The following is a 14619-nucleotide window of genomic DNA, read 5'->3' as shown; positions in this document are numbered from 1 at the left end:
GACCCCCTCAAACGCCGCAACCATGTCGACCCGACGTCCTCAGTACGTTTCACTCACCCCGAGAATGACGTGTCTCCTCAATTGGACGGCTCGCTCGATGCATTGGTGCGCAGCAGCGACAGCAGGGAGCTAACCCAGTGTCTTCCCCCAGGTTCAACGAGCAGGTCCACTACGACACCACGCCCCTCCCGGCCTCAATTCCCAAGGTCCAGGAGGTCGGTGCGAGCTCTGCGCCCCTTCTCTCCGCGTCTTTCTTCATCGGCGCCCGGTGCCGCAACTACAATGACGACTACATGCAGTGCAAGACCGACTCGGCGGGCCGCGGCGAGTTCGACTGCATGAAGGAGGGCCGCAGGGTGACGAGGTGTGCTCAGAGCGTGTACGTCTATTGACCCGCCATCGGGGCAGGCTCACGTCGCCGTGTGGCTATGAGAGAAATGTGATGGCGCTGACAAATGGCCACAGCCTCCAGGACATCAACACCCACTGCCTCGAGTCCTTCCGCGCCCACTGGAACTGCCTCGAGAACCGCAACCATCAGCTGTATCAGTGCCGCCCGCAGGAGTGGAAGCTGAACAAGTGTGTCTTTGAGAACCTCGTACGTACAATTCCCATCGCACGCCGATGCGAACCGTCCGATGAACCCGGCTGACCAGATGCTCCCTTCTTTTTTCCCCTCGCAACAGAAGCTCGAGAAGAACATCCCCAACCAGCGACCAGGTGTCACGCCCGTCGAGCTGAGACAACACATGATCTACGCCGACGGTGCCATCAACCCTCTCGAGGGCAAGCCGTTCATCCCCCCCTCGAAGGCCGAGGGCGCGAAGCAGGCGTAAGCGTGAACCGTGGCCTGTGTACGTGGTGCAGAGCGGAGAAAGGTGTTGCTAGACGAGTTAGGCAAAGTACTGGGTGATCACAAGGCTGCGATGCGGCTGTGTACATATGTCATCAATTGAGTAGGGCGGGGTTCGCCGTATGATCATCCTTGTTCTTTTGACATGTTCTCGCATGTGAGTTACATGCAGACAGTACGACTGCGAAGTTTCGGGACGAGGCAGCGTACCTCACGCATGAAGTGCGCAGCCATCGCCTTGCCCTCTGGCTCTGATGTGCTACGTCACATGATTTCGAGCATGGTCGAGATATGGTAGTTGGAGCATGTTCGGGCCCTTCCGTGGCATCGTTTCTCTCGTGCTTCCACACAACAAGCGGGCCATCTCGCGACAGTCGGCCTGGGGCCCTGACACGCATGCCAAGCTATGCGTTGACAACTCACTGGCTCTGTCGATCACGGATCAGCAGCAAGAGAATAGGGAAAACTTGACAGCAACCTCACACGGCGCATACATTAACGCCGAGGCATGCCATGGCGCCCCTGGACGGTTAACAACTTGAAGAGATAGCAACCGTCCAAACAGTGAGAGCCACATATGTCAATGCCGATAATTCTCTGCGCCCACTGTTCGGTTCTTTGCCGCAGCCTCCCGTCCCTGCCGTTAGCCGCGCTGACAACAACTTGACAGGTCATCTCGCACCTTCTGTTCCCGCGCAGACACCAACTCCTCTCGATCCACGCCTCCCCACACGTTGACGAGCAACCATCCGCAGGGCCCCCGTCTCGATGCCTAACATGCAAGACCACAAGAGATTTCTCAGATCCGCAGCCCCTAGTACGACTTCTTCGGCATCGGAAGAAGATAGGTCTGTACGGCAGGGCTAGTTTACGTCGTGCGAGCCTAAGCACGCTTGGACAGAGTGAAGCAAGGCGGGGAGGCCGAGGGGAGAGTTACACGAGACAGATTGACATATCCACTGGGAAGGGGAGAAGCTCAAGTCCTGCCACTGTAGCAAGGTCAGCGGTTGCACATGGGCATGACTTTCGACAAGGCCGAGGCGATGTGCATTGATTGGCTATCTGCAAAAGTTATTCCTAAAAAGCGCATTGCCAATGTAGCGTATTAGCTGGTCACATGGGGTCGTCTCATTTTTGAGGGTACTGTGGACGATGAGTAGCACAATCAATCTACGGTGCCCGGCTAACAGGTCAGACTAGTGCAGTGTTCCGTCGAGACAGATGTCTATGCATTACGTGATTTGTGGGAGCTGTGAGGCCTTACAGACCGAGGCTATTCCGGCTCATGCTTTACGATGAAAGACGCGAACGCCTGGATTGTCTCTCTGCTCTCTCGACTTGGGATGATCCTTGGGAATCAAATATGTCACAATCACAGCGAGCCTATACCCTCTTACTGTAAAATTTGATACGTGATACCTTAAAGATTATGCGAATAATTATGAAGACGACCAGGTAGAACACTGGGGATCCTAGAGCCCTGATGTCTCTTACACACATAGGTTCCCAAGCCTAGCGACTGACCTCAGACTGCGGCAAGCAAAGCCATGCCGGCAAGTCCTAGGACAAGCCTATCCGCAGCCTGGGTCGGCACAGCGCTACTGTCCTCCTCCGTAGTGTTGACCTCCTCAGTGGCCGTACCGCTCGTCTCCGATTCGTCGGCGGCCGAAGTGTTGGTACGTGTCTCCTCTCCAGAGTTGCTGATAGTGCCCGTGGTTGGTGTTTCAGAGAAGGGCGGCGAGTTCGTGACCGTAGCCGTCGCGCTTGCCGCGTTCCCAGTGATCGTGCCAGCGCCTTGATCGCCTGTCGCTGTGTAGTACAGGCTGATGTCTGTCTCGCTGACGAACCGATCTGTTGCGCCGGTAGCACCAGTGAACACAGGTGTGGCAACAGCCTCAGCTGAAGCGAAGAGGCTGGCGAACGGCGCCGTTGGGCTGCCGTCGCAGAGTGCGTCAGAGGCGGCAGCCAGTATGCCTTCGTAGCGGATGACCTCGCTCTCAGAACGGAGGCCGTGGACAAAGTGGCAGCGTTCACACGCAAGCTTTTCGGGAAAGAAGGAGCCGTTGCACATGCACTGAGCGTGCGCTTTGTAGTGAATGGCGTCGGTGCCGTTGCTGAGGCATGCTGTTTCAATGATCTCGATGCTCACACATGGTGGCAGGTCATCGTCAGGTGACGTCTCCGGCTTGCAGACAATGTCCTGGTAGGGGATGTCGTCGTCACGGGCGAGCAGTGCGTTCGGCGCGATCCAGGCAAGAGCTGTTGGAAGACTTGCTGCGAAGCTGACAAGAACAGCTTGTTGTTTCATTGTCAAAGTTGCAGACAGGTTTGTGAGCTTGTCGCGAGTTCACAGAGATCTACAAGGGCATGCAGCGAGGACCTTAAGAGGAGAGACGACCACAGCACGAGGACGGGGGGGGGGGGGGGAACTTGGATGACTCCGACGACATCTTGGCTGTCACTTGGAACAGTGCTACTTGTACCAACATACCAGCAACAAGATTAGAAAGCCCCCCAATATGGCTTAACTCACTTGGGTACATGTGTGCCCAGAGATAGAAATGACGAGAACCACAGGAAAGTAGAAGCTGCGCCGCTGGCCGACATTTCTTGGCGGTCATTGCCTGGAGTGAGAACTTGGCGCCGAACGTGAATCAGCGGGCTGACGGTGCGCTTCATGAGCAGACAGTTCGCCATGACACCGGCTTTCTGTTTGCTTTTGGAGAGTTCTGGGTACCGCCTCGTATCAGGACGGCAACTGGACGTGGTGGCGGGTTTCGTAGCACCTTGTGATGGAGCTCTCCACTCTGGGTCAATGGGATGGAAGCTATCACCGTCCAGGCCACCACTGTTGACATAGTAGAGATTCAAAAGGGTGGCTATTATACCTTGCATTGGCTTCCTCCTCATCCAGCCTGTGGATATTCGCAGCCCGCGACGATGCTTGGCCGCCTTTGCTGTTGGGCTGCTTGTGTAGTCCGATAACAAGCAACATGACCAGAGAGCAGTGGGGTTGCTCGGAGCCTTTGTGAAGTCCCGTGATCCAATGCGCATGATTCTGCCTACAGGCCACCAACTTTAGGTGACATTGAAAGTCGTCAGGAGATAAGTTCTCGAGCTGACGTATATCAACATCATGATCCGCAAACGGCATGGGCATGCTGGTCCTCAGACCGACACGCGATAGGTGGTAGGCGTACGTAGTACTGAGCCCTGGAGGTCTGAAACAAAGAAGCAAGCCCGGAGGAATGCTATTCAGTGGAAACCGTTTTCATACGCCCCAAAGAAGTTTCGGGGCGCGTAATGACTCGGTGTCCTGGAGGTGGACACCGTGCAGCTTCACAAGTAAGCCCGGCGGCACGCGTTGGCTGGATCGGAGCCTCGTGGTGTGACCCGGGAACGGCGGGCCACGTGCATTCCTAACAGAGGCGGGTTGCTGAAAAGTCTAGCAAGGTGTAAACTGTAAATAGCTAACGATTCTCGAGGAACCCAGCGTCACGCTCACGAGTCATTGGGAAAGCTATGCACCTGCATGACTGAGAAACAAAGCCCATCGGGCGGGCTTTTGGCCGCAGAATTGGCCGCTGTTTTGTCGGACAGGCCCTGTTTCGGACCCCCTCGAGTGTTTGGATATGGCGGCACAAGGACCAGTACGTTGAACCTTCAAAATGACGCCTCATACGTCTTAAGGGGAGGGCCATAGGCAACCTGATATGGCACCTGCTGGTGCCGCACCATCCAAGGGTGCCACTGCCGGAGGGCAAGGTTGTTGATGGATTGAATTGTGAGAAGAGCAAATTAGTAGGACCCATTTGATTCCAAGTACTGACTGCAATCTACTCGAAAGACCATGCGATCTTAATTTTGCTGGGATCTTGGGTGGGAAACCTCTCATTTGTCATGGTGCTACAGCCGCCGCGATGGCCTGATGGGAGGGCATGGAACCAGGAGAATACAATCTCAAACAATCGCGGCCTTGAGAGATGACAGGGCAGGATGTCCTGGCAGAGCCGGCACAGAGACCTCATTTCGCGGGGAGATGCGAGATAGATGAGCGAATTGCAGGGGATCCAGGGACCCTCCCCGTCGTGATCATCGTCCCGGGTGAGTCTGACAGCAATAAACCAGGACAAGGGTTGGAGGCTAGAATTGCAACTTGGCAGCTGCCTTGAATTAACTACTCGCAACCGATGAGGACGAATCAGGCCTCGATGACGGTCAAGCTGGTGTTTCGCGAAACGTATCTGCCGGCGCCTCCGCGTAATGACAGCTTGCAAGGCCGGTGGGGCAAATGGCGTCCAGAAGATGAGGCATCGTTCCGAGTCCTTCTCATCCTGCAGTGGAAACTCGATTGCCCTCGAAGATCGGCATCCCCACCGCCACGGTCTAGACGCGCAATTTTGGTGTACATGTATTCCCAGGGACGAAGAGGTCAGTAATCTACCTATTTCCTCTTAAGGTATGTATTTTGCGAGCTGTGCTCTTGGCACTGTAGGCCGGCGAAGCCCCGCGTGTGGTGGGACAAAGAATGGGTTCTTTGCCCCCGAAGCTGCAGAGGACTGAGTCGACGATGAGCGAAAGTTGAGTTGGTGGTTTCAGAGACCAGCCAGCCATCCCACCGGCTGAGTAGCGCATCGGGGCATTGTGGGCTGGTGGCCCTCTCTGCATGACGTAGCGGCTTCCGCGACGAGCAGAAGAAAGTTCAACGTCCCAGCGGCGGAGACATGGAAAACGTGTCGAGTGACAAATCGGTGGGCGAGATAGGATGAACGGGGCCTCACCGAACCAGCTGTGTCCCTCTGGGTAGCGCGGCTGACGACAGATGCGAGGGGTCAGTATTGCATTCCGCAAGTGCCGGTATCCAGGATCACGTCAGCCCTCCTTCCGGCGAGAGAAAGAGAAAATGCAAGCCTCGGCGATGTAACAGTTCACTGCTGCTCTCCCGTCTCGCCTGCCGGTCTGGGGTTCAGGTTCCGATGTGTGGAGGGGGGTCGGCGTGCTCAGGGCGCTCGAATCGAAGGGAGGTGGGCTGCAAGAGGGCGCGGGCAACGCACGTCCGTCATGTTCCCTGGGCCTGGCGCTTTGCACAGACAGGAGTGCGAGGGAGGCGGCGTCGGAGTGTGGATTTCGTTCGCGCGTAGTAGCGGCCCATTAGGATGGTTGGAAGGGGGGCGAGACGACCATGAGACTGCCAATATCTTTCCTCGCTACCTTGGGTATGGAAACTGGGATGCAAGGTCGAGAGGCATGGCACCAAAGTTGTTGAGAGCGGTCCAGAACCGGCAAATGCAGCGAGGTCATGGTCTAAGGTCCTCTGATGGGCGTGTAATAAGCGTGGTCGTATACAGAGAGCGGGACAGGCAGGCAGGCAACATGTCTGTCGCTGGCCTTGAGTGCTTGCTGGGGCGGGGAGGGGGTCATCAAGACGTTGCCGTCAACGATGCCGTGTCCAAACTACTGGGGACGGCCCTGCAGCGAGTGCCGTCCCATGTCGTGGTAATGCCAACGTCCTACTATCAGATATAGACGCAAACAAAATGATGGGATGGCATGACAAAGAACGTGTTCACAGCGTGCCCTGGGCGCCCGAGGGAGCACGCGCACTGAGGCTGGGAAGAGCAGGGAGGGGGAAGAGGGACGACGTTTGCGTTGAAAGCAAGACTGGACGAACAGGACCGCTGGGGCAGCTCCCCCACCGAAATTGGAGCCGTTTCAGAAACAGTAGCGGGCCTGCTTAGTGGCGTCTAAGGGGAAGCAAGAACCCCCCTAGTGGAGCCCTCCTACCCCTCCACCCCCTCTCTCGCCCCTGCCTTCCGGGAGGGTACCCTTGCAGCAATCAGGTGTGATTGCCAGATTGTCTGTGGCACCAATGCAAGGTACGGGCTTTCTTGATCCTGGCGATGAGATCATTGGGTGCAGACGGTTGGCTGGCGCCGATGCTCTGCGAAAATAAGGAGAGGGGGTGGCTGCAGTGCCGACCGGGCAAGTACATCGCCTGAGCGCCGAGCCAAGAGAGGACTGTCGCATGCCTGGCCCCTTATTCTCCTAGTATGCCCTTGGGGCGCCCAGCTCTCAACGCTGGACTGCTGCCTCTCCCTCCATCACCGTCCTCACCAGCGACAAGCTTCGGCATGGACACGATCATCGCCACGTTGACTTGGGGGGATGCTTCCCCGATGGACGCTGTCGACGGACGCTGTCAGGGGGCTCCAAGACATGATACCGTCAGCCTGGTGATCATGTCTTACCGTTGGCAGTGCAGACTTTGGTTGCTTGAGTGTATTTGGGTCAGGATCGACAGTGTACTATGTAGAACCAGTCGCGTCTAGCTGCCCGTGTGTGTACCGTGCGTTGCTGAAATATTGCTATAGATACTTCGCCTATCCACTGCCTACTGTACCTACCGTACCTACCTAGGCAGCTAGGCCACCTAGGCTTGTGTGCATTGCACGCTGTTCTGAAAGAAGCAGGAGGATCTCATCATGGCTGTGCTGTGCCTTTAGGCTCTGGCGTTGGCTCTCTCCCCCTTCGTGTTCACATTCGTGCTAGTTCAGCGTCTCCGCCCGAGCGTTACTCAAACGCCTCATCCTCCGACGAAGCATCAGCTCATCGGGGCTTCGTACACGACCGTGGACAATGTGCTGTGCTAAAAGGATTCTGTGCAACCACGGCGCTTCGTTAGTTGGCACCTGACGACCACGAGATGGACTAAGAGTTGAGCGAGCTGAGTTGATTTGAGTAGGAGATGCCCAGGTATGGTGGGATACATCAACGCCCCTCGGGGGGTACACCATTTCTTTCCGGCAGGGGCATGTGCCCTGTGGCGCTCAGGGCACGGAACTTCATTGGTCAGGCGGGCATAGCTACACCCGCGCGTTCCTGACCTGCAGCGGGTACGGTCTGGAACCACACCCCTCCCTGGCTGCCTGGCGAGGACTTGGCTTCGCCGAGCAGGTAGGTAAGGAAGTACCCCTGGTTGTCGGGGCCAGCAGTGCAGCAAGCACCCAGCAACATGAGGAAGGAACAAGCAAAAGCACTCTCGGCTCTGCCGCCCCCGTCTTCCTTCATTTCTCCGCAAAACGCTCACGGTCCAGGGACCCAAGCAGTAGAAGGCCCAGAAGACCCAGACAACCCAGACAACCCGGCCTCGACCTGTCTGCGGCCCAAGATCCTAGTTCGTCGTCTGGCTCTCCCCGATCCTTTTTAGCCCGACGTCCGTCTCGCTTTTGTTCTCGTTCTGGACCCCTTCTTCTTCACCCTCCAGGAGAGACCGCAAATCCGACCTCAGTACATTCCTTACACGGCCATCCGCCAACCACATTCCCTTCCAAAACCCCTTCGGTCTCGGTCACCAAGTGTCTCTCACGACACGTTCCACTCCTTCTTAAAACCACCAGTACCCCTCAACCTCACCACGACCACCACCGCTCAGTCAGCCCGACCTCCGACGCCGACTTCACCTTCTTGTCACTCCTTTCTCTGCCACCTGTCGTTCGCCCCATCCCTCCGGTTGTCCCCCCAAGCAAGACTTGCGGCTTCCTTCGTCAAACCATCCTTCACAGTCAGTCGTCGGCGAAACGAAAATCGAGTCCCACTCTCTTTCACCATCACCAACGACCAGAGGTCCTAGACGGAACCGTATCAGCAGCGCTGCACCAGAGCATCAAGACGGAAGATATATCATCTCTCCCTCTCCACACTCTTCACCACAACCCCCTGGACAGGAAAGCCAGCAGATTCTGAGAATCATCACCACAAGAACCCACCACCTCAAAGGTAAGTTTCCGCCTGTCACTTTCAAGCCTTCGACGGTCCGTTCGTCCTTTCAGTCGAGTGCACTGCTTTCACTGCCTGGTCTCGTCGAACGTGTTCCTGCAATGACGCTTTGTCTTCCCCCGCAAAGCAGCATTGTCCACATGGCGCACACAACCAGTACTCAAAACCTGACGATCGGAATGTGCCATGTGAACAAGGCCCTTGTTCATCCCCATCATCCCTTCGTCTCCATCACCACATGTTCATTCTCCACTTCACTGCAACATCAGGCGTCACTAAGCCGCTTCTCGCGCTGTCACCCTGAACAACACATTCCCCATTCCAGGGCGCGTCCTTTGACCTTACTATGTCTCACTAGTATCGTCAATTTCATTCCAGCCGATCATACTATTACCCCTTGCACATCAGTCCAGTTCCCAAATGCACAAAACACGAAACCGTCCTCCGCATTGGGAGGAATCGGTTCTCCATTTCTGTACCTTCCATCTCCACACTCACTACGCCCTACTCAGGCTCTTTCGCTACAACCACCTGTCTTTCCCATTATATATCACCACTCTCTGTCGTTTCCTATCTGCTCGCAACCAACTCATCGACGACTTGAAAAACAAAAAGAAAATACCTAGTCTTCGCGGGCGAGGCTAACAACAAAAAAATTAGATCAACTTCATCCTCCACCAAAATGAAGTCCTCTGTCGTTCTCGCTGTCGCCAGCGCCGCCATGGCCCTCGGTGTTGCCATCGACAAGCGCGCCATGGAGACCGTTTGGGACATCGACTACGTTACTGTCACCGTCACCGCCGGTCTTCCCCAGGCACCCACTCCCACCCCGGGCAACTTCTTCCCTGAGAAGCCCAAGAAGCCTGAGCAAGCCCCCGCTCCCGTCTTCTCCACCATCAAGGCCGAGCCTACTCCTGAGCCCCAGCCCGAGCCCGCTCCGGCCCCCGAGCCTGCTCCTGAGCCACAGCCTGAGCCCGAGGCCGAGAAGCCCAAGGAGACCCCCAAGACGACCGCTCCTGCCCCCACTGGCAATGACATGCAGAGCGCCGCTCTCGAGGCCCACAACATTCACCGTCAGAACAACTCTGCCCCTGCCCTGCAGTGGGGTTCCGACTACGCCGGTTACGCCCTGCAGACCGCGCAGACTTGTGTCTTCGAGCACGACCTGTTAGTAACCTCCCATACATTACTATCTGGCAGAAGATGATACTAACATGACGCAGGACTCCTGGTGGCGGTGGCTACGGCCAGAACCTCGCCATGTGGGGCGCCACTGATGGCGACTCGCTCGGTGCCGCGAAGGCTGTCTCCCAGGCTACCACCAACATGTGGTACAACGGCGAGCTGAACCTGTACTCGCCCAACTTCTACGGTGGTGAGCCCGACATGTCCAACTTCATGGAGTGGGGCCATTACTCCCAGGTCGTCTGGGTTGACACTACCACCCTCGGCTGTGCTGTCCACTTCTGCGAGAAGGGCACCATGGACCCCAACATGGGCGTCTGGTACACCGTCTGCAACTACTTCCCTGCTGGTAAGTTGGCAGATATATGCTCCTTCTCGGACCAGTAACAATACTAATTCGTTTCCAGGCAACATGCAGGGTGCTTTTGCTAAGAACGTGCTGCCCCCCGGCAACGCGCCGACCGTCACTGCCTAAGCGCAATGTTATGTCAGGCCATGATGGCGACCTCCTTCGCCCACCGCACAGGCGAACGTCTGTTATCTAGTAGTTCGCTGCATATCTGGAATTTCTGTTCGCGAGACAACTCTGGGTAGCAGGCGTAGGCGGAACGGGGAATCCAACTTATTGGCCGAAGCATATTTTTCTTCCATTCGCTTCTTCCGCTGTACTTTATCAGGATCGCCGACAGCGTTCCCCTTTGAATCCACCCTTACCCCTTGGAAAGGGTGGTCTTCTCGCACAATTGCGCACGGGCCGCCGAAAGAATGGCAGGCTTCTTTCCTTCGACGACGCCACCAAACCTGCACCTTGCAGCACTCGCGTGACGAGCAACGGGCTATGAAGTTCAAAGGAGATGTTGCACGTGATGAGTATTGCATTACGGGATTTTGTTTGTTTTTGGCGTGGAAAGGTACTGGTACAGGGGAAATTGGCGAGCGGAGAAAAAACTCTGAACTTGATCGAGCGGTTTGCTCGCGTCTTGAACCATTTCACTTCTTCACAGAACATCTCGCTTGTTTCGTCTCTCGTCGTGGAGAGGCCGGACTCCGGAAGCTCTGTCGTTCTGTTATCTGATTTGCGGTTTTCTTCCTTCGAGCTGGCGTGGTTTTTTACAAGTCCTCGCTCGAGATAGTCAGGCTGGTCAATGGAATTTATGTCTCATGTTGAATGTTCTACCTGCGGCTATTTAAAGTGTATGATTGAAAGGCCTCCAATTATGCCCGCGGACAGCTGGCGGCTGGCAGCCAGCGAACGACAATGGGCCGCTGCCTTTGGGCCATCGTATCTCGGATTTTGCCCACCAACGTAGTATCATCCCTTAATCAACTTGGACCATGGCACACGATTTACAGCATCATGCGCCAAAGTCACTCGATGGCGACATCGTCAAAGCGTATTCGATTAAGAACGACGTTTCAAGGGTCGCCATTTACCGCTTTAAGTTCGTCGAGCATCGTAGTCAACAGAAAGGTGGCTGAGACTCGACGTGAGCGCCTCTGGCGAACTTCTGCGGGGCTGGCAGCCATGATCTGAACCCTGGGTACCTCGCGTGGCGTGATGGGGCCAACAAGGTTGGCATCTTCCCTTGCTGTCAGCGGTATTGACGAATGGAGGCTGCCCTGCAAAGATCTTGCTCTGCTCGTTTCGAGGCCGGAGATGGACTTCATGATATGTTCGAGGTGCTGACTAAACAAATCGGTTTCGTGGTGTGGTCTTGACTATCTGGAGGAAAACGTGATTACTGATGCTGAAAACGCTTCCAGTTGAAGCTTGCTGTCTTGGCTGTTGCTGGTCTCTTCATAATACGGACATGTCAATTATGATTGGCTTTGCTATGCCTCATGTTCATCAAGGTGTGACCATATATCATAGATACGCTTAATTGTTGCTCGACTTGCCTTGCTTCACATGATCAAGTTGAAGAAGCCTTGGGACCTGGAGAGTCGACGTCACGTCATTCAAGACCTTTCGAAACAATATCTCGCCCCATGTCCACATCTGAGTCTGCCTTTGGGTTCGGTCGCCATCCATCGTTCCACTTTCACGAACGTACCTTACATCGCAGACACATTTCTAGACGTGAATGGTCTCTATTCAGGCTCAAACCCTCGAAAGTCACCCAACCTGAAGCATGGCTAGGCTTGAGAGGAAGTCTATATCACTTTCGGTCCCAGCACGTGTCTAAATACATGCATTTATTGCCAAAGGTAAAGCAACGTGCGATCATGGACTGCAAAACCAAGTCTGACTGGTGGCTTGAAACGATGCATGGGAGGCGTCAGACGCGAGGCGAAAGAGTGTGGCACCCTTCATCCAGGGCTTAAATTTTGAAAGTTGAAGCACTCGTGTGAGAGAAGACTGTACAGAACCTTGACGTCTCAAAATCATATAAAGGTCCTCACACCCTGTAGGCCTTCAAAAAGTTCCATCATGTGCCTATAAAGGTTAACAACTTGATTTGGGGGACCTTTCTGGCCAAGGAAAACCGAGTGATTTGAGCTCACTGGGAATCTATATAAGAGCGAAGCCTCTGAGAGAAGGTCTCATATTTCCAGGAACTCAGCATTCCTCATCGACACTCGAAATCGTCCAACTTCAACTTCACTGACACGAACACGTACACCCACCCGCAGCTCCCATCTCTCCCAAGCAAACCTCAAAATGCGTTTCGCTACTGGTATCATCACGGCCTGCGCCATCCTTGGCTCCGTCAACGCCGGCAACAAAGTGCCAAGTACGGGCAAGATCATCAAGGCTGGGCCTCGTGTCGGTTCCGGCGCCGAAGATTCTGTGTACGACGACGTTCCCGGCGTCATCAAGTCGACCGAGCCTGCTCCGAGACCCGCCGCACCCGCCGCACCCGCCACACCCGCCGCCAGCAAGGCAGAAGTCAACAGATGGATCAAGGACGCCATGGCAGAGGCCAACGCCATCGAGGTTGCCACCGAGAAAGAAGCCAAGCAACGCGAGATCGCCGAGAAACAGGAGGCTGACCGTGTCGCCCTTGAGGCACAGCAGGCCGTCGAGGCCAAGGAGGCCGCGTACCAGCAGCGCAAGGCCACCGAGGATGCCGCAAAGGACGCCGCAAAGGCCCAGAAGCTCGCCGGCGAGCTCGCCGAGAAGAAGCGCCTCCAGAAGATCAACAAGCAACAGGAGAAGGACGTCACCTCCTGGGTCAAGAAAGCCCTCGCCGACGCCCGAAAGAAGGAAAAGGAGGAGGAGCGCAAGATCCTCGAGGAGTCGCAGCGCCTGGACCGCCTCTATCTCGAGCGCAAGCAGCGCGAGGCTGACGAGGCTGCCGCCAAGCAGGCTGAGCGCGATGCCGAGGACGAGCGCGAGTACCTGTGGCAGAAGGAACGCGAGGAAAAGGACCGCAAGGCTGCCAAGGCTAACGACGACGGCGATGTCACCCCCCCTGGCGTCAACCGCTACGTCAACGTTCCTCAGCCCATGCCTGCTTACCAGCCCGCTCCGGTCGCGCCCGTCTACCAGCCAGCCCAGCCGGTTCAGCCGGCCTACGTGCCCCAGCCCGCTCCGGCCCCCATCATGGCCGCCCCTCAGGCTGTCCCCGTTGGTGATCGCAGGGTCGGCGTGCCCTTCGGATTTCCCACCAGGAACGTCCGCCGTGGCCTCAGCCCTGAAAATGAGCAGTACGAGGCGAAGGGTGAGGCCTTGGTATGTAAGCAGTATCACCCTATTGACCTGAAAGCTTCTGCTGATCATCGTGAAGAAGAAAACACCAAGCCCCAGATACGTCTCCAAGCCTGTCAGGAAGATGATCTCGTTCAAGAACCCCACTTCCAAGCCTGTCTCGACAGCCAAGCCGACCGAGGCGAAGGATGCCAAGGCCAAGATTCGAAAGGAGACTGTTGAGCAAATCACCCGCTTGATTAAGGCCAACTTCGAGTAACGACGTAACCCATCTTTTGCTGCGTACCTCAGTCATTACCTAATGCGGGGGCCTCTTGGCTTGAAGCACATGATGGTATTGGTTTTCATATCAGTCTTCTCAAGTATCTTGCTTAGAGTGGAAGAGGGCAATACCTCTTGCTTGGGGCTCGAGGCCCGGCAACGGGCATCGGGTAGAAGCTTTGGACTCTAGTAGTCACGGTAGTCAATCAGTCCTCACTAGCCAGAGCCACATCCGCAACTCGTGAATCGTCGCTGGAGAGAGTGTTGTGATGTTCTCATAGACTTGTAGTAGGCAAAGCGATCACGGGGCAACCTGCTCTACCATGCGAAGAGTGTGTTGACGCGTGGGTATACTGCGAAATCATGAGATAAGCAGAGAAAGTGTTGGATAACCGGAGTAAAGACAGCACCCAAATGCAGAGTGACAGCGAGATAGCAAAGAAAGAGAAGCTACTATCAAGAAATGCAAAATGCGCGAGAGTATTGGATTGCATTGCAAAGGCGAATGTATACTGAAAGTGCCTCTGGGGAACACGTTGAGGAACCTCCCCTCACCGTAGCCGCACTAGACTTGCCTTGCACGTGTGCACTTTGGAGGTGCTTGATGCGTGGCTGTGTTCACCTTCGGGCAGTAGCTCAATTCCACTCATTTACAATCGTCATTCACCTGCATCCAGACTCTGAAGCAGAGAACACCCACGCCTGACTGTTCGTAATTCCTGCTTCGTTGGTGTAATTATTTGGCTATGTATCATTTTTGTTTAAAATGGGCGTGCTCTCCGAACAATCAACGTGGTGAGGCTCGTTCCGATTCTGACTTTCAAGCCGGCTTGATGTCTTAGGCGCCAGGGGTAACGTAACATTTGTCCAAGGAGAAGCGACCAAATGAAAC

The 14619-nt window shown here is 55.5% G+C and overlaps 4 protein-coding genes across 4 annotated transcripts; 3 read left to right on the top strand and 1 right to left on the bottom strand.

Annotated features, from left to right (window-relative positions):
- Positions 1-22: 22 nt before the first annotated feature.
- Positions 23-836, top strand: D7B24_000694 (uncharacterized protein; the record flags this gene model as incomplete). Its single annotated transcript, XM_028634946.1, has 4 exons — positions 23-42; positions 152-379; positions 466-598; positions 687-836. The coding sequence occupies 4 exons, from the start codon at positions 23-25 to the stop codon at positions 834-836; spliced, it is 531 nt and encodes a 176-aa protein (XP_028498135.1).
- Positions 837-2378: 1542 nt separating this feature from the next.
- Positions 2379-3161, bottom strand: D7B24_000693 (uncharacterized protein; the record flags this gene model as incomplete). The annotated part of the gene is made up of 1 exon (XM_028634945.1): positions 2379-3161. One exon carries the CDS (start codon positions 3159-3161, stop codon positions 2379-2381), a length of 783 nt encoding a protein of 260 aa, XP_028498134.1.
- A 6150-nt stretch (positions 3162-9311) lies between these two features.
- D7B24_000692 (uncharacterized protein) lies at positions 9312-10289 on the top strand (the record flags this gene model as incomplete). Its single annotated transcript, XM_028634944.1, has 3 exons — positions 9312-9796; positions 9853-10163; positions 10222-10289. The coding sequence occupies 3 exons, from the start codon at positions 9312-9314 to the stop codon at positions 10287-10289; spliced, it is 864 nt and encodes a 287-aa protein (XP_028498133.1).
- Positions 10290-12476: 2187 nt separating this feature from the next.
- D7B24_000691 (uncharacterized protein) lies at positions 12477-13725 on the top strand (the record flags this gene model as incomplete). The annotated part of the gene is made up of 2 exons (XM_028634943.1): positions 12477-13501; positions 13560-13725. 2 exons carry the CDS (start codon positions 12477-12479, stop codon positions 13723-13725), a joined length of 1191 nt encoding a protein of 396 aa, XP_028498132.1.
- Positions 13726-14619: the final 894 nt, after the last annotated feature.

This window comes from Verticillium nonalfalfae, assembly GCF_003724135.2.
Source record: "Verticillium nonalfalfae strain VnAa140/NRRL 66861 chromosome Unknown scaffold_11, whole genome shotgun sequence".
NCBI lineage: Eukaryota > Fungi > Ascomycota > Sordariomycetes > Glomerellales > Plectosphaerellaceae > Verticillium > Verticillium nonalfalfae.
This window is presented reverse-complemented; position numbering and strand designations above follow the sequence as displayed.